General features: G+C 39.7%; 1 protein-coding gene across 1 annotated transcript in view; it reads left to right on the top strand.

Moving 5' to 3' along the window:
- The first annotated feature begins 15,113 nt into the window (after nucleotides 1-15,113).
- The window catches only part of ppm1h (protein phosphatase, Mg2+/Mn2+ dependent, 1H), a 44,456-nt gene continuing 39,002 nt past the window's right edge, over nucleotides 15,114-20,567 (top strand). Inside the window, exon 1 of the mRNA XM_006782477.3 lies at nucleotides 15,114-15,619. Coding sequence (XP_006782540.2) covers nucleotides 15,387-15,619 — 233 coding nt within the window. The 5' untranslated portion in view covers nucleotides 15,114-15,386. The remainder of the gene's footprint in view (nucleotides 15,620-20,567) is intronic.

Here is a 20,567-nt window from a genome sequence, read left to right as displayed (position 1 = left end):
GGGACAAGAGTCTTTAAAACATGTAGTTTTATAACTTAACTTTTTTTTCCTATATTTCTCCTAAGCTCAAGAAGTTTAACTACACATCTGGTGCAATTTCGACGATATCTATGTCTCTTTGAGCTTAGATTAGAAAAGGTAAATGTGTGTAAAATTACAGAAATCTATATTTAAATTACTTTGGTGTATTGTGCATAGCCATGGAGGAGTTTTCTATCAATAGGAAAAACTTTTTAAAACACAGTTAAAAGTCAGAAATGGATATGTCCTCTTACTTTCCAAAGTCATCCAGTGGGCCAGATTGGAGTCTTCACCAGGCTGATTCTGGCCCCCAGTCCTTATGTTTGACACCCCTGTGCTAAAGACAGGCTGGAGGTAGATAGGATGTGTCATACATTAGGAAAAGAAACAGGCTTGAACTACAAAAAAATATGAGAAATTTCCTGGATATCTACAAAATGCAACAAGGCAACTGGCAAGGTAATTAAACATAGGCCTATATACTGGGATGATAATATACTTTGATTATGGACAGGTGAGACAGAAAATTGGAAAAGCAAACAAAACAAGACAAAAAGCAGAGAGTAAAAGTAAAGTGCCCACAAATGTCTGTGATTTCAAAATATGACAGGATATTGCTGAATAAAACAGAAATTCAATCATTATGATTGTGTTTTTGACAGTCTGTTAAGTTATAACCAAAATACCTAAATGTAAGTGTACAATAACAGTTGATTGTTGACTTTATAAATAGCAGTTTGAGATATTTATCCCAAAAAAAAGCCCCATTATTAGACCATACCAGAACTTGTCATATTGTTAGCATTGTTTTTTGAATGAGACTCTCTCTAAGGTCAACGTAGTAAAGTTTGCGTTTTCCTTTTATATTGCACCAATGAATCCCACTTTATCATGTACTGTCATGTGCTGTAAATATACCATTCTTAATCCATAGGTTTTAATGTTCCACTATAACAGCTTCATCTCTTCTGGGAAAAGATTTCCACAGACACAGATGAGAAGACCTGGCTTGCAGTCTTGGCTCTATTTCATCCCAAAGGTGTTCTGTCAGGTTAAGGTCAGGATTCTGTGGAGGCGAGTCAAGTTCTTCCACATCAAGTTTGTTCTTCTATGTCTTTTGATTCTGTGAAGCACTTTGGCACACCTCTGATTTTTTAAATGTGCTATATAAATAAAATTGTTTTGTATTGTATTGTATTTATGGACCTTGCTTCTTGCACTGGTATGCAGTCATTTTGGAACAGGAGCGGGCCATCTCCAAATTGTTCCCACAAAGTTCAGAGCATGAAACTGTCCAAAATGTCTTGGTGTGCTGAAGCATTAACAGTTCCTTTCCGCTGGAACTGAGGGGCCGAGCCCAACTCCTGAAAGCCACACACCATAATCCCCCCACCACCGATCTTTACACTTGGTACAATGCAGTCTACTGCATCCAATGCTTTGCACTGCACTTAGTAATGTGAGGCTTGGTTGCATTGCCACGTGATGTTTGGACATATACAGTGGGGCAAAAAAGTATTTAGTCAGCCACCGATTGTGCAAGTTCCCCCACTTAAAATGATGACAGAGGTCAGTAATTTGCACCAGAGGTACACTTCAACTGTGAGAGACAGAATGTGAAAAAAAAATCCATGAATTCACATGGTAGGATTTGTAAAGAATTTATTCGTAAATCAGGGTGGAAAATAAATAAAATCAGGGTGGCCAAGGCTGTGAGTCTTTGCTTGGCAGTTTCCAAGGCCTCAGGTATGGACAGCTTGCTGTATTTCTTATGCACCTTCTTTGTCGCACCTTTCTGCAACTCCGTTAGTTGGCTAACCTCCCTCCGTGCTACTTTGATCTTGCCCTCTAGCCTCCTTCTCCATGGAGGGTACTGCCCCTTGTGGCTGTTCAACTTGTAGCCAAGCATCTCACTGATCACTGCTGCCGTATTGTAGATCAGCTTGTTAGTTTCGGTAATCGTGGTTGTAGGTATTGTCCGTAGTGCTGCATTAACATCCTCTAGCAGACCTTCTGAGGGTACTTCACGTAATCTTGGTAACCGGCTTCGGGGGATCCAGGTTTCAAGCTTGGCCATGATCCTATCTTTCAGGTCAGTTCCTCTCGCACTCAACAATCCTTCTCCTGTCGCATTTGGGGCTATGTACCAATCTCGGGTGGGGGTGATGATATCTCCCCCCTGACCTGGCGTCCTGACTCCTCCTTGCCGTAGCATTTATGTTGTACCTCGTCAATCTTTAGCTGTGAAAGCAGTCCCTTCTTTCGAATGTTGGAACACTGAGCTACTAGTTGTTTCGCCGTCATTGTGGATGTTGGGTATCGAAGAATCCATAGGTCCCTCATCCTATTCATGTAGCCCCTTCCGCCGGGGTTACTTGCGTAGTAGCATTCCAACAACGCCCTGTTTTCATCTCTTGCCCACCGATGCCTTCTTGTTCCAGTAGCCCACTTCTCGTCAGGGTGCCCTGGTTCCTCAATGGACAAGGTCCGCGTCAGGTGTTGATATATATATATATATATATATATATATATATATATATATAAATATATATATATAAATGCAATCCATAATTATTGTTATTATTATTATTATTATCATCTGTTGAACCTCAATCAGAATCAGAATCAGAATCAGAATACTTTATTGATCCCTGGGGGAAATTATTTTTTTGTTACAGTGCTCCATTATAAACAAACATTAACAAGACAGAACCTACTGTGTGATTTCACATGGTCTACCACTTCATGGCTAAGTTGCTATCATTCCCAATCCCTTCCACTTTTTTATAATACCACTAACCAGTGGTTGACTGCGAAATACTTAGGAGTGAGGACATTTCACAAAATTGTGTTCCTTGTTAACCTCCTCCTGAATCGTTGCTCTGACACTCACCAGCCCTCACCCTCCCTCTTTCCATTGCTTGCTGCACTCCAGGCGGAGACCTCCATGTATTGTGAAGAATTTTTGTGTTTTGACATAGGTGGCATCTATCTCCTCCCGTGGCCAGTTTTGATTCTGCCTGGGATTCTGATGACTGGTAGGGCATATGTGTTGATGGCTTCAATCTTTTTTATATCATTTACCTATCTTATCAACATCTTCCTTACCTGCTGGTGGCTGATCTGATCATCTTCATCAGGGTTTTTGTTGGTCTGTGGGATAACCAGGTACTGTCTTGGATTTCAGCTATTAAGGTGGCTGATGGTCACTCTACTCCTGAATCTATATCCGCATAAAAACGTAGTTATGCGTTAGCTAAGGGGATGAGGCCCATGCAGAACATCAGTGTAGCACCTTGGTATATTTTTCACTTGATGGTGACTTGTGTAATTGCCTTGGAGTTGGCCTTCAGTGCTGTCTTCTATAGTCCCACTGAGTTCTTGATCAATGTTATTAGTCCACTATTAGCCTTGTACAGTGCCATCGATGTATGGAGTCGTGCGCTTTTTTGTAGTTGATCCCTGCAGCGCTGAGATTGGTCCATCTGTTCTTGGAGACCTACTGTACTGCTCTCTCGAGTTGGTGCTTTGGCACTCTGGTGTTTTTTCCAATGACCTTCTGAGCTGTGCTCATGTATGAACTATTATGTTGCCTGATAGGAGCTTCCATGTTCCATGTTGTGAAGAGGCATGTAGTTGGATGATAGTTGTATGTTGTTGTACCCTTGAGATCCTTCATGATCAGGATTGTTCAGCCCTGTGTTAGTCAGTCTGGATGAGTACCTGAGTCTGCCAGCAGGAAAGTAAATATCTTGTCTGTGTATTTTATTCACTCTCATGCCTGGACCTATTAAACTAGTGATTTATAGTAAGACGAGGGGTTAAAAACTTCACTTCTGCTAGTCACATACAATAAAACCACATGCCCCGTCAAGCGTGTTATTTTTGCATAAATTTGATTTTATGGTGTCATTAAAGCCACATCCCTTTTAAAACATTGACTCATCAGCATTATGATGTCAGTGGGTCATCTGGCTACCAGTTTGTTCCACTAAATGTACAAGAAGAAAAACAGTTAAGGTTTTATTATGACTGTTATGGGATATTGCACCATTCCCTGGGGCACAATTTTATGGTAAAACGTAGCGATGTGTTGTTATGACTTTGCATTAATTAAGTGTAATACATAGAATACAAATATTAGTATATGAAATAAATGCAACTGATATGTTTGCATATTTTCTTAATAAGATGTAGCCTAAACCACAAAATCAGTAGTGAAAAAAACATGATCCATTTAGTTGTAAGTCACATGTCAAAGAGTTCTTTCGATTGTAATTGACGTGTATTTATAAAGAAATAAAAAGCACCATTTCACATTATGTCCTCTGCTTGTATGTGTTTATTTATATGTTTACACACAGAGTAACATGAGATTTAGCTAGAGGCTACAAATTATCTTTCTGGAACACTAAAGCAAGAGAGTTGGGGGTTTTTTTTTTTTTTAATGTGATGTCATTCTTAATTACTAAACACTGATATGGCAAAGTCACTGAATATGTTCCTAACACCTCTCCAAAAACAACAGCAACCCAGACTTTTTCTTCTTCTTTTTCTTTCGACAGTCTCTCCAGTTAACTCTGCATGGGGGAGATGCTGTTTAGCAAAGAGTGAAAAAAGGCAGTAACACACACAGACCCAGCCCACTCAGCCCAGGCTCACCCTGTGGGGAATCTGACCACCCCGAGCTTATCTTTGTGACTGCAGAGATGGGAAAAGAATTTGGGCCCAATAACAGCTATAAATAACACACATTCATCTCTTCTAGTCTGAGGCTGGTGTGATATTAGTCCCCTCCTTGTATCACATAAAAAACGTATACGTTCCAGTATTTTAGTAAGGAAAGCACAACAACAACATGCAGCCAGACACGCCATGTGATATGTGGTTTTCATAAAATAAAAGTCAAAGGAACTCCCTCGCACATTTTTCAGTAAGCTGGTGACATCTACTGGTCAGAGAATAAAACAACAGGGTACACACAGAATTAATTAGCTTCACTATCAGGGTGCATTTTACATTTATGTAGAGACTTCTCAAAGGTATGTAAAAAAAAAAAAAAAAAAAAAATATTAAAGGTTTGGGATGTCGGTTGTTAACATAAAAACTAAAGTGAAACATTAGAATACAGCTTGGAATGACACACTGCCTGGAAGTCTTTATTCCATTTCTCCAAAGTCTGAGCTTTAGACTCCCGTTTTGATTTCTTTATTTGTCATTCTGACAATGAGTCTGTTTCCTCAAGAAGTTAGTGAATCTTTGATTTGATTTTCCATGTATGGAGTTTCTGTTTTGGTTGTTATCTTAGTACTTTGAATTATTTTCTTAATATACTATATCATCTTTGGTTCCTGTCTAGTTTTTCCTGAGTTATGGATACCTGTTTATATGATTATCTGTTTAGATTCCTCATATATTTTGTTTGCTCTGTGTTCCATTGTTTCCTCTCTGTATTAACGTAAGTGTTTGCATTTAGTATCTGCCTTTTGGTTACCTCCAGTTAACACATAAAGACAACCGTGCTGAGTTTCTAATTACCCTATCCCCACTAAGTGCATGTCTTTGGACTGTGGAAGGAAGCTGGGGTACCTGGGAGGATCCCACGCAAAAACAGGGGAAAACCATGCAAACTCCAAACGGAAAGACCCCAGCCTGATGATGGAATTAAACTCAGGACCTTCTTGCTGTGAGGCAACAGTGCTAACCACCATACCACCGCTTTACCTGTATGTTGTTACTAATTATGGGACGTAACGTCATCAGTCATTCCCTCACCAGCACTCTGTATAAATAGTCCTGTCTTCCTGCTTGTGTTTGTTACAGTTTTTGTTCCCTATTTGCAGACCTAATATAGTACTTGGTTCATGTTTTTGGATTATTGTTTGTACACTTTCTGTCAAGAGCCCATTGTAATTGTTTATCTGTTGACAGTTCAAGAGTCTCTAGTGGTTGCCATGGCTTAATTTTCTACACCTCTCATAGTGTGGATAAAGGCATGCCTGAGGCACATTTGAGGGTTTTTCTTTTTGCCTTCATGCTGTGTGGGCTGTTTTTAGTTGGGGTTATTACAGGATTTAAAATAACATTTATGTTCCAACAAACTCTCCTTTATTTTGTAGCTTTTCTGCGGGGTCATAACTCAATCAATAGTCTTTGGAAGAGATTAAATATCAGCAGTTGTCTTGGTGGGGTGAGTGATGGTTTACTTAAGCCTTAAGTAAACCATCACTCACAAACACCTTAAGTCTTAAGGTGTTCCCCGCGACTGAGCAGACTGTCTTTAGTGTTTCAGCTGGGTGTCTGTGCTGCCCTTCCGCTAAAGTACTTGTTTCTTATTTTGCTTTGTTTTAGTTTGTGTTTGGAGCTTGCCTCAGGTTATACTTTGGAGTTTGGCAGTGAATGACATCTGTGATGGGTCTGTTTGAGTTTAGCATTGAAATGTGCCTTAGGGCTGGCACGCTATTGAAAACCAGGTATGCAAAGTTTTCTTTGTGTTACGCTGAAAGTTGCTCAAAATTCAAGATGCTTTGCCATTATGCAAGCACAGCAAAATTAAAGCAATACTCCCTTGTGTGATGCAATAATCTAAAATAACATAAACATACTGAAATATTATAAATATGACATACACTATTTAAATACAACTTGCTGATGTGAATTAAAATGTTTAAACATTTATACCATGCCTACCCATCTAGTAACACTGGGATGTAAGAATATTGCACACTTGAACTGAACGTGTGTAATCTACATATTATAAGACGTACATTAGGAGCAATGTCCTGATGGGTAGGACGTGGAATTGGGCAGAAGAATATTGCACATGATGGTTTCTCCATAGTTACTGTGGGACTGAGGTCAGCAGTGTTTGGGGAAGAAGCTGTTTCGGTCTGTTAAACCAGTAACACTGAATTGAACCGTTTGAGATCCCTTACTAGTTATGGCCCTCTGGTTGTGTCAGGTAAGCGTGTGTCTGTGTGTGTGTGTGTGTGTGTGTAGCAGTGTTTATGAATGACTAATGCGAAGGTGAGTGTTTTGTGCAGTGACCTTCAGCATTGTGGCAACGTCGGCCTACTTGTGGTGGATGACTTGTGAATGTTGCTGGCCACGTGATGGCATTAACTGCGGTGTTGAGCCAACCTTGTGATAATTATTTGCGTATAGTTCTCATTTGTGAACAGCAACTTGTTGTGTTATGGGGTCATTTGGTATGTGACTTTGTTTTGTTGGGACAAAAGATCCCTTCAGGTTGGGATTAGTGGTTATTTTTGGTTGTGTGGTAGTAATTTTGTTTGTTTAATCCTTTCAGTTTGTGGTTCTTGTACTCATTTGGGTTCATCACATGTTACAATTGTCCATTATTGCAACTTGTGGCATACTCATGTTGGAGTATCCATGTATATTTGGCATGGTGCACTTAAAATGGGGTTTTTGCTGTGTAGTGGTCTGACATCTGCATGATGCACTTTAGCAACTGAGTATTCTGTGCAGGGTTGCTTATTGTTTCATTAGAAGATTTTTAACAAATAAGTACCTTTTCCCTGTTGGAAAGCACACATGATGGCTTGCTTTCCCCAGTGGTTTTCAAATTTGGGCGAGTCCAGATGTTCTATTTGGGGCTCTTGGAGTGACCCTTTTGACGGGAACTGTTTAAGTCCTCTTCAGCTTGTACCTATGAAAGAGTCTCTGGGTGTTGCCAAGATTTAATTGCCAACTGTCTACAGAGTGTGGATAAAGTAAGGCTGGCTACGGGAGATGTCACCACTTGCCCTCATGTTGTATGAAGGCAAGTGTCTTTTCTTTTCTTTTTCTTTTTTCTTTTTTTAAACTGAAGGTGTGGAGTAATTTCAAATAAAAAATACATAAAACCTTATGTGGACTCCAGTGTAAGTCTTGACTTAATATTGTGGTTTTAGAGCCATTGAGAAGTATGTTTAATGTTGTTATCTGGCAGATTAAACTGACAAAATTGACCTACCTTAAGAAAAATATTAACTTGTTTAGAATTTGATGGCAGTAATACCTCTCAGAGTTGGGACAAGGCCATGTTCCCTGTGCCTCTTAGTCTTAGGATTCTAGCTGGTCCTGGGTCTCTTTCATATTTGTCATTTTTGAAATGGACAGAGTTGAACAGTTTCTTGCTTGGATATGGAAGGTCATTCCCTAAAACAACATTCCATGGATGGGCCTACATGTTGCTCTTTAACCTCTAAAGTATTAATGCTACCTTTCCAGATGTGCAAGCTCCCAATTCCATTTCATTAATGTACCATCAGAGATGCAAGTCACTTTCACATATTGGCTTCTTCTTTACATGACAGAGCTTTAACCTGCTAAGCCCATGCCATGATTTCATGTCAGAATCATGTCTGTCTTTAATGCAGTGTTCTCTGAGGGCCCTCAGCTCATAGGGATCCAATAATCACTTTGTCCTTGTCCCTCGCACACAGATTTCAACAGAACCTCAGAACGCTGATGTTGTGTGACGCTGATGACCAGATTCAATTCAATTAAATTTTATTTATATAGCGCCAAATCACAACAAAAGTCGCCTCAAGGCGCTTCATAGATAGAGAGAAAAACCCAACAATCATATGACCCCCTATGAGCAAGCACTTTGGCGACAGTGGGAAGGAAAAACTCCCTTTTAACAGGAAGAAACCTCCGGCAGAACCAGGCTCAGGGAGGGGCGGCCATCGGCTGCGACCGGTTGGGGTGAGAGAAGGAAGACAGGATAAAAGACATGCTGTGGAAGAGAGACAGAGGTTAATAACAGATATAATTCAATACAGAGAGGTCTATTAATACATAGTGAGCGAGAAAGGTGACTGGAAAGGAAAAACTCAATGCATCATGGGAATCCCCCGGCAGCCTACATCTATTGCAGCATAACTAAGGGAGGATTCAGGGTCACCTGGTCCAGCCCTAACTATATGCTTTAGCAAAAAGGAAAGTTTTAAGCCTAATCTTAAAAGTAGAGATAGAGATAGAGATAGAGATATTCAAAGTCTTTGCAATTTCACATTGAGGACCATGATTCTGAAATTGTTTTGCAAATTGCAGACTGAACCTCTGCCCATCTCAAATTCTGAGAAACTCTGCCTCTCTGAGATGCTTTTTATACACAGTCATGTTACGGTCCCGTTGCCAGTTCACTTAGTTTAATTGGTTACAAAGTGTTCCTCCGGCTGTTTCTTGTTAGTACCACTTCTCTAGTTTTTTTTTGTTGTTGTTCTCATCCCCGTGCTTTTGAGATATGTTGCTGCCATCTTAGCATTCTTAGAATTGTGTTTGTATGTTTGCAATAAAATGGAAAGGAAACGGAGAAAAGAATCTTTATTTTTGGCTTGGTCTTGTATTCTATTGGTAGTAATAACACTAATTACCACTAGTAGTAGTTTATCATTTTTCCATTCAGTTTTATTTACATTGCTCCAAATCACAACAACAGTTGTCCCAATATGCAGCAAGGTACAGAACGAATGATATTGGTGATAAAATCACAATAAGCAATGGAAAATGTCTTCTTTTCAGCAGGAACTGATGTTTGCATATTTTCTTAATATGATGTAGCCTAAACTGCAAAATCGGTAGTGGGAAAAAAACGATCCCTTTCAACAGGAAGAAACCTCCAGAAAAACCAGGTTTGGGGAGGGGCAGCCATCTGCTGCGACCAGTTGGGGGTGAGGGGAAACAAAAGGAGAGCAGAGGGAGATGGAGACAAAACACAGGAAGAAAATTGCATACAGCAGTGTTACAGAAACACCTGGAGTGAAACGAGGTGTATCAAAGAAATGCTTAGTGCGTCACAGACAGTCCTACAGTAGCCTATGCAGCATAAAAAAGTCATGCTTCAAGGTCACCTTATCCAGCCCTAACTGATTCTGATCTCAAATATTACAGTCAGGATCTGAAAATAATTATTTTATCCTGACTTCAAAAATTAGATTTTACTCGTTGCTGACTTTAGGTTTGTAGAATTTTCTTTGCAGATTAACAAAAGCCTTTGCCTTATATGTGAGTTCCCTGTCTCCACATTACCCCATGCTGCAAGTATGCATGTGTGCCATCTCTATCCATCTGTGAGTCAGTCATCAGTTCGAGTAGCAGACTGATTACAGAAATGCAAACAGATTCTTCAAGCTATCCTGACCCTGCCATCACCATCATTATCCTGGGAGGAATAACAAGGAGCTGAAGACCGAGCAAAGAGAAACGCTTAACAGATTATTTGAAAACTGTAGTTTTCAAATAGTCACTGGATAAATATTGCAAATTATGTAATGTAGCAAGGGGAGAGATACACACTTGATTTTATTGCTTGCATCTCTTCTGGCTTCAGGATTCAAAAAGAACTTTTTCTGATGACGCTTTATTCTGGGGATCAGTTGAGGTTTGCACCAATATCATGCACATTTCATCTCAAATCTGTGGACTATGCAGCCTTCCCTCTTCTGGATGTGCTTTCCATTATTGCTTTTGGCAGTAGGAATTTTTGCTCCCATAAGGCCACAAGATTATTAGTAAGGTCAGCTACTGATGTTACAAGATAAGGCCTTAAAGATGTCTCTCTGCAGACAAATCAACCCATTTAACTGGAAAATGAGTGCTGTGCAAAGATCTTGAACCAGCCTTCCTTTTTTTCTTCCAAGCCAGACTTCTTTTGTTTAAGGAGGTCTTGAGCAATAGTTCAAGACATGCATAAACAAGGTACATGTCTACACACAACTTGGCAAAGAACCAATTTTCAATTTGTATCTTTAGGCACTTTGTAGCAGCCTGTCACAAAACTGACTTTGTGCCGATTTCTTTAGTTGAATATATGAAAATGCCAAAGATCATAGTTTGACAGGCATAAAATAGTCAACAAGGTGATTCCCAAAGAGCAATTCACTGTAAACTCGGCATGTCTTGACATGACGTGCAGTGTGTGGTTAAAATTTTGAAGAAACTGGACAAGTGGAGGACAAAAGAAATCATGACAGGCGTAAAATCTGTTGCAGGCAAACATCTGAAAAATCGTACTTAAGACAGAGAAAATCCAGCAAAAAAAACCTGAGAGATTCATCTGATCCTTTAGTTGATTCATCTATTGTTCACTGAAGCCTGATAAGAAATAGGCGCAGTGGAAAGCTGACTGTCAAGAGGCCATTCTTAAGGAAGGAAGTGGGGGGGGGGGGGGGCAATGTATGACCAATTACACATTAATGTGACTGAAAATCAGTGGAAACTTTATGGAGTGGTGGATCCAAACATATCAGTTTGCACATCATGCATATTTAACATATCATTCAAACACAACAGTATCTACAGCCATGTGTAAAACGCGGTGGAGGCTCTGTCATGATTTGATGCTGCATTTCAACCCGTGGAGGTCTTAATCTGCCAAATAACAACATTCAACATGGTTCAAAAACCACAACATAAAGTTAAGACTTACATTGGAGTCCAGATAAGATTTAATTTATTTATTTTTATTTTAAATTACTCCACACATTCAGTTGATTTTATTTGACCAGTACCGTCTGGAAAACACCTGATTGGCCACAGATTTATTTTTTTAGCACAACAACAATTTCAAACACACTGCTGATATAGAAATATAAATAGAAAAGCACACAAGGAAAATTATCAGTCATGGATTGGCCTCCCCAGAGCTCAGATGTCAACATAACTGAAGCCGTGTGGGTTAATCGAGAGAACAGAAACAAAAGAGAGCCAAAACCATGTTGAAGTATAAAGGACAATCATACCAAATATTGACTTTCAAACTTCTTAGAAGTGTACAAACTGTTTTCCCTTACATACTGTAATAAATCACTGCAATTATTTCCCATCTTCCTAGAAAACGATAAAGGCTGTACACTCCTTCATGAACCACAATGGCACATTCTGTGAAGATGAAACGGTAACAAGACTTCACAATTTGACTATAAATGTGTTAGTGAAACACATAATTAGTTTATTTCACGAAAGGCAAGCAAGGTGGGGCCCTGTTTTGATACTACAGTGCATTGAGTTAAAATAACAATGAGATAAACTGCCTTAAGACTGCATAGATGTTTCACAGATGAAGTCTTAATGACTTTGGTGATGCTTCACTTTTCATCTTGTGCACCAACAGATCAAATGAACGAATGTCTGCCTCAGCTGTTGCTAAAAAGCGCACATGCTGAACACATGGTTTCCATTAAATAATTGTTGTCATTTGGAAGCTTTGAATAGTTTATCACTTCAAAAGAATGTATGTGAGGTCTCCTGGGAAATGAGCTTATCTTTGTGCATGTTGTCAGTTTATGGGGTATAATTAGCACAGAAAAGACAAGAACCACACTCATTGTTCTGGTTAATTTTTTTTACCAGCTATCCCTGATTGAAAATCCAGTCGCAGGTATATCATCTTCTGCATCCTCCTCACAGACTGTTTGCTTTTCCTGTGTAATTAGGTCAGTAGAACTCTTTCTGGCAAGCTCATGAATTATTGATTTACTATAGTCTGCCAAATTCCCAACTTCACTTTCATCAGACTTTACTCATTTTCACTGGAGACATTCTGTATAATAAGCGTGCTCACGATTTTAATTGGCCCGCAAGATTTAAAAGATAATGTGTCTGAGTGTTCCTCAATATAAACCATAAGAGTTCATGCTGTATTTTACAGGATTCTCAAGAAAAAAAATCACTCCCATCAAAAAAATAAATAAATAAATAAATAAAATCATGCACTCCATATTCAATGTTTATTGCTTATAAAGCAATTTTGCACAAACCCATCATCCATCCATTTTCTTCTGCTTATCCAATTTAGGGTCATGGTGTGCCTTAAGATTATCACAGCTGACCAAGGGCAAGAGGCAGACAGGTCACATGTCAGGCCTGACACAGATAGACAGCCAAACATGCAACTCACATTTACACCTATGGCCAAATAATAGGTGGGTAGATTCAAATATCAGTAATATTGATACCAGTGCTGGTATTGGTATTGGATTGATACTGGCACATATGCATCAGTACTTTGTTTCTGTCATCTAAGTTCAGTTTGTAGCCCACTGAAGTTCATTTATTTTCCTTTTTTTAACATGCACTATAAAAAATGTCTGAAGCTTTTTGTGTCTATTTTATTTCTAGTCTGTAGCACATTTTTGACCCAAAGTGCAGCAGAGACAGGCACACTTGCATTCCAGGTCTCCAAACAACAACAAAAAAGAAGCAGTTTCAAAATAAAGCTGAAAGGTAAGGTAACCAATTATTGTGGAAAGTAAAAATCACAACAATCTGAATTGAGAATTTGCAAACTGATGATGATTCATCTCATAAAGCTCATAAATTGCATAAATCATGACACGTTGCTCTGTCCTATATGAGCTGCCTTCATGGGTTAAAAATATCGGTGTTGGTTTCAGCAATACCGATCCTGCTGTATTTGCAGAACTACCAATTAAACCAACCCTTACTAAACCACATGTCTTTATACTATGAGAGAAAGTCCCGCCGACCAGAAGAACATGCAAACTCCACACAGAAACTGTACATCACAAGTACAGTGTTAAAAAAATATCTTTCATAGTGGTTTTCAAAATAAAACAGAAAGCAACTATACAGTTGCCACAGTGAAACCAGTGAAGAGATTGGGGAACTGGAACCTGTTTTAGAAAGCGGCCCTGCGTCCACACCTAGTTTTAGTTTTGTGCTGAAAGAGGACCATTCTGTTTAAAAAAAAAAAAAACATATGCAGGTTAACTGTAAATTTAATCAAATTTCTTTCCTACAGCACTGGATGACACGGGTGTTTGAGTTTGGATGCTGGTAGGTTGAAGCAAACGTTTGCACTTATGTAACAAAATAAGTTCCTCTGGTGTCTTGACAAGAAACCCAAACCACATTAGTGTTTGTCAAATAAGTGCAATTTTATTATAAAGAGCATGACTTGGATAATAGGTGATGAAGTGAGCAGATTTTGCCATTTGCATTTAAAGTGAAGGTAAAGGCTAGAAATAGTGCCATGTGTCAGTTTGGCTTGGGATTTTGAGACTCCGACATGAAATGCTCACACTTCTATTTGAAGGCATGTCTGTGCTCAGTAAACCAAAGCTGAAAGAACTGACTGCGTCCACACGGCTTTTTGTTTCCTCAGTGAACTTTTGGGATTGAATATGGATCATGAGCAGATCATTTGAAGTCATTTTGTTGCAACACCCTCACCTTTCAGCACTGAAGAAACAGCTGAGTACGATTCTGTGGTTTGGTCGCTCTACAGACTGCGGTTCACTTATGACATATCATTTAGTAGGGTTCACTTCTCCAAAATGGAGCTTTGTTGACAGAGTAAGTCCATAAATTCTAGACAGACATCCTGCTGGGTTGGCTTAATGCCCAGTCAGTAAGATTTGTAGTGACTCTTAGAAGAGAAAGAAAAAATGTAATCAGTAAGTGGTAACGCAATATGCCACTAGACACTGAAAGGCTCCCAGTAAGTGCCATATTTGAAACAACAGTTCTGGTTTTTACTGCATATTTGATTGATTGATTGATTGATTGATTGATTGAATCTTTATTTTGAACATGTTAAAATATTTGTGGACCCCTTTCTTGTGGACATTAGCTTCAAAGTACAAAACTGCCTTGATTTGTGTGCCTGTGTTATAGCCTACAACTTTGATCTGTTGTAGGCTTTGAGCTTTGATAACCACATTTTCCCCAATGACTGTATTTCCAATCTTTTGATAAAGAAAATTGTAGAAAGATGGAAACAAAACAGCTGGTTTTAATTTTTTCAACACAGCTGTGGCATCTGTGGGACTCAAAAAGTCTGCAAACCACACCTTGTCAAGAAAAAACAAAGACTAGGGTCTATAAAAGAGACACTGAAACCCTCACGGCTGGTTTATTGTACTGTGTGTTGTTCAGTCAGTGTGGCTCCATTTATATGTATATGTATATATATGGATTTGGGTCACCGCCTTTTTCTCAAAGCCTTGTGTTGCACCTTGTTCGGGAGGTAAGCGTCACATCGGGATTACGCACCTTTGACCTCCAGCACTGTCAACAGTAAGCGGCTCACTGAGATAGGCTACCAGCGACCAAATCCACCAGCAGCAACCGGTTTGTCACATGACTGCTGTGCAGCTCAGTCTGGCTCTGTGTGTGTGAGAGAGAGCCTGTTCAGCTTTTATTTCCGTGTTCGCAGAGGAATCGCTGTGCCGAATGACTTTCCGCGGATCCTGAGTGTTTTGCTTTCTTCCACGCCGCGAATCTGCGTCGCCGTGCGGGGATCTGCCAGGGAGACTGGAAGAAGGGGGTGCGTGTGGGGTGGGGTGGCATTCACGCAATCGCATTGCCTGGACCCACGCCGCAGCAGGACCATGCTCACGCGGGTGAAGTCGGCGGTAGCCAATTTCATGGGAGGTATGATGGCCGGTGGCTCCAACGGAGACCATCCCAGCGGCTCGGATCTGCCGCTGAAATTCCCGTACACCCGACCGGACTTCCTGGGACTGTCGCCAGACGAGATCGAGTGTTCGGCGGATCACATCGCAAGACCGATCCTCATCCTGAAGGAGACCAAGCGGCTGCCGTGGTCCACCGGCTACGCAGAGTGAGTATAACCTGTATGCGTCCATCTTTTCTTCCACGCAGCATCCTTTGGAAGTGAGCGCGGTCTTCCTGGACCACTGAGAGCACTCACACAGGCGTAAACAGAAAACACAAGCCCTTCTCTTTATTCTTCTACTTATTATGATCTACTTCACATATGTTTCAGATGATAAACAGGCTCAAGTACAGCTGATGGCTCTATACCATGCCAAATATTATTATAAACATCAAGGTTTCCTGTATTTCCAAGACTTAAAAATACCTCCACCAAGCTGAAGGTCGTTGTTATCTCTCCCCTGTAACCAGATAAGAATGCTTTATTTTTCAAATGGTGTAGAAAAGGGCAATATACCATAAAGCAGGTTATAACGAGGCCAGTTAAGCTGCATAACACAAGGTCACAGGCCTTTGATATTGTATGAGATAAGCAGTGCACTCACAGATAGGATCTGAATAACTGTCTCCAGGTTCATCTCGTTCCCTGTGTGAAAAATCTCATTTCAATAGTTTTTCTCAGTTAATCTGTTTAAAGCTGGCGAATTACCTCAAATGTAGCTTATGTTACACTCCCGTGATCCTCTTACATGATAACTTGAGACCAAAATTGCAACTGGACCTGAGATCATCTGCTGTATTATTGATATCACATCTTCTGTTTAGGCATACATTTGGCTCTTCCAAGGCTGCAGGAAAGTGCAATACAAACTGCAATGTATTCTTAATGGACGTACTGTGTTATAAACAGCGCTTAGTGCAGCTGCTGGAGTCATAAAAAGCCAATTTCTGGCTTGGCGTTTGGTCAGCAAGGAACACAGCTGAATTAAAATGGCAGAACATGATAAAATGCATGGTGAATTATTCAACCTGTTTCTAAAGCCTACACACTGGAGAGGAAACAAATGAGTCATTGAGATTTACATGCTTAAAAATAATTACTTCATCACTATATTACATTTGATGTACACAGCTCAAGTAATCTGGGGATGTCTCATTATTATCTGCTTCCTGAGAGTGCAGAGTCACAGTCCCTCCTACTCATGCAGTCCCACAAAAAGTCAGTAAGGTTGTGTCCTGTCCTAAAAATCCTAAACCTACACCTACAGTGCGTGACAGCCCCACGCCCCCAGTTCAGTCTTATCTTCATGCCATTTCTCTATAAAGAAGTTTCTCTTTCCTCATTGATCGATTACATTTAGTAAGAGCACTAGGATGGAAATCTAATATTTCCAGTTTAGCACTCCTGCTAGGAAGCCAGTTTAGCAGTGCAAGCGAATGTCATCTCAAGTCGAGGCTTTCTTGCTGTAGCACTCTTTTCTTAAGACACGGCTGCTTGAGCAGCATAGAGACAAGAGCCTGAAAGAGCACTTTGGCTTATCAGTTGACCTGATCTTTTGTTAATGTTTCCTCTTGCTTTATGCAGTAAAAACATTAAACTATAGCAGAAAATGATCCGAATCATTTCCAAGAGCTCAGTGTGATCTGTTAATACTGGTTATTTGGAAAAACATTACTTCCTAAATCCTGAATTTTTAGAAGTTGGAAGAAGAGAATTAAAAAAAACATTTCTTGCTGTCTTGCTTAAATACAGCAGATTATTATTATTACTTTATGCTGATCAGCTAGTTGATAAATTGACTGTTTTAATACTAGGAGAGCTATCTGCTGTCTCTTCATGTAGATTTAAGAAGTACAGTGAAATTGTGGGAGTCGCCCTTATTTATTTATTTATTTTAACTAATCTACCATAGTGAATTTTTAATCTCAAGACATAAAAGAGCAGATTAGGACTGGCTTTTGTTTTTAGAAGCCATCGACTATTTTTATGATCAAAGTTTCCATTAAAATGAAAATTCAGATTTTTGTGTAGATACTGTGATCATTGTTATTCATCATCATTGTGTCACAAGGTTTCTGTGGCTATAAAAATCAACATATTCAAATGAGATGCATAATTCTGCAGGATCAGTTCAACAGTCCTGCTTAACACATTCAGCGGATACTCCCGCCATCAGTGTGTGTGTGTTAACTTGGCATAGAATCAACCAGAACCGAGACATACGTCATACCAGGGATTTGTCAACAGCTGGCTGACCAGCAGGCTTTGTTGTCATGAAATATCACTGCCAGCTGAGAAAATCTGAGCCCATCTGAGAAGTAGTGATCCGTTGCAGGTCTACTCAGAAGGATTAGTGGAATCAATGGATCACTTTGATAAACCAAAAAACATGAAGACTTTGAAGGTACTATACCAGCATATAGTACTGACCAAATTTATTGCTTTTTTTTTTGTTTTTTTCTACTCAAATGGCTCATGTTTGTTGCACTTTTTGCTTTTTCAATATTATGAATATTTAATCGCTCTTGTAGGTTTGATTGAAACATTTGACCACTGGCGATGGAAAGTAAAAGTCAGATTGGGCTTAGGCTGGCTCAGCCTAATTTTTCTCCTTCTTGCTCCTGCTCTTCTGAGTAGTCCTTGCTGAGCTTTCCGAGGTTATCCTGGGTTATTTCGTGGCTTCCAGCAGAGAAAGAATGAGCAGTTCGCCTTCACAAGGAGGATTCTGATGCACTGTCTCTGAGTGGGTACACTGTCTGCTCCAGTGAACGCGAACATTTGAATGGATCACTGAGTATTGCTCACTCCAATTGTGTCACTGTCTCTTTGCAGCACACTCGCATGCCTCACTTTTGCAGAAAGGTAACACTTACAGCAGCTCTTCCCCAGTGTTTTATTTTTTCTTCCCCTAAACACAAAGACCACTAACTTCTCGCTTGTTCATTCTATTGTTTGGGTGTAGCACTGTCATGCTATGTGTTGCTTGACTTTCCCAGACTTGAGAAGCTGAGGGGAGTTTCTCTTGTTCTCACCTTAACCCTCTAGCTCTTAAAAGACTCAGTTAGTCTTTTATGTGGTCAAAATATAAAGAACAGTATAGAAGAAAGGAATGAGTCCATGGCTTATTTAACAGAAACGTACTCGCAGAACAACAGGAGAGTTTACTTTTGCAGCTAGTATGCAAGTTAGCAAGCCATACCAGGTTTCTATGTGTGAAAGAGAGTGGTCAATCGTGTTAAATTGTAGGGGTGGGGAATCAGTATATAGTATCATGATATATTGCATGGCATATGTATTGATCCAGGGACACCAAATATTGATATTTTATTAAATAAGTTAAAATAATCTAGGAAAACTGTGGGCACATCTCATGTGCCACGATCCTGAGATAATGTTAGCCAAGCACTTACATTAAATCAAATCAAGTGAAAAACCATCCAACACTGGACACACGACCTCCTAATTCAAAGCAAGCTAATGCTCTGAATTAGTCACACAAGTAAAACTAGGACAGCAACATCTTTGTAGGTGTATATTGTTTGCCCTGAACCATTGGTGCTGTACACTCATCACCACTTTTGATTGCAAGGTGATTGCGCGGTCCGCCAGATAGGAGGCAACCTTTCTGCAAACAGTTGCAGACTGACTTGAAATGTCTGCAATAACTCTCAGAGAAATTGTCAAAGGTTTGTAAATAACTACTGTTTCATTTATAAATCCAGAGCAAGTGAGCATAACTCAACTCAGTTGGCTGCCAGCTGGTTGTATTCGTATGAAACAGGAAGGTTCTTGAAAAATGATGTAATGATTAAATGTAAATTTCATTCAAATGGGAATTCCTATGTAGACAGAGGCACATAAGAAATGTTTTTTTGTTTTTTTTTTGGGATGATTTATCACAGTTTCATTTTATTTCCTGTAACTGCCAACATGACCTAGTTGAATCAACAGACTGATTCCATCTTATTGCAACATTTTGGCAGGTTTTAGTGTCAGTGTTGTTCTGCTTGACAACCTCATTGAGCAGCATAAATAAAGTAAATTAAGTAAGATGAGGTTATCATTGAAAAATTGTAACTTCGAGATTTAATTTGCAGCTGGAAAAAAGTGATAAATCACAACATATGTCATTGCAATCCTCAGCATATCACATAATGTTAAAAATCGCAATAGTTTTGTATGGTAAGTGAAATATTACGATAATATCGTATTATGGGGAATCTGGTGATTCTAACCTTTATTAAACAGATTTCTTAGACTTTGGCTTTTGGTTTTTGTAAAGGCAGTTAATCTTACCTACTAATATTTGCTAAAGTATGACTGAAATTTGTTTTTTGGGGAGGCCAAATGCTTGTGTTGACCTCCACCCACTCATTCAATCACTCACTGACCCAGTGGACACTGCAGCCTCAGCAGTACAATCAATACTCAATATGTGTGTCTGTAAGGTAAACACTAGTCCCACCACTGCACACTGCATGTTTTATCTGCAGGTCTGCTGGCATTCATATGTGAGGGCATGCCGGTGAGATGATCAAATCTGTTTTAACAGGTGAGAGAGTGGGCGCTCCAAGGTGTTTGACAGCTAGGGTGTGCCCAGCTAACATTTTCAAGGTAACAAAAGATAACATTTTTTCAAGCAGCTCAAACATGTGGCATAGTAAATGTGGATGAGCATTATCAGTGCACTGTCTTTCCGGTAGCCTACATAATTTATCATTCCCATGGGAAAGAAGATGCATAAAGTAAATGTCAGTCCCAACTGTGGAGAGGAGGCACATGAGCAGCACTTCATACATACAGTGTTTCCCAGTGCTTCCTCTGTCACATGGTGCAGCACATGGTCTTTTTGCTTATGTTGCTTATACACATCGCTCAAAGGCGGGAATGACATAATCCTGATTGTTAGAAAGCCCACTGATTACACGTTATTTGCTTGGTTGAAGTGTTGTAGTTTGTTTATAGATAGTGTTTGCACTGTGGAAATTGATATGTCCTACGTCATTGAACTCACCATGTCTATGCTGACGCTCCTTGAATGCACCACTCTGTGCCTTGTGCTGCTAGTCTGCCTTAGTAGCTGCTGATAGCCAGCATTTTTTCCTTGTGTCCT

This window comes from Neolamprologus brichardi, chromosome 7 (genome assembly GCF_056152115.1).
Source record: "Neolamprologus brichardi isolate AB-2024 chromosome 7, ASM5615211v1, whole genome shotgun sequence".
Taxonomy (NCBI): domain Eukaryota; kingdom Metazoa; phylum Chordata; class Actinopteri; order Cichliformes; family Cichlidae; genus Neolamprologus; species Neolamprologus brichardi.
Note: the sequence above shows the minus strand (reverse complement) of the source record. Positions and strands in the feature narration are given on the sequence as shown.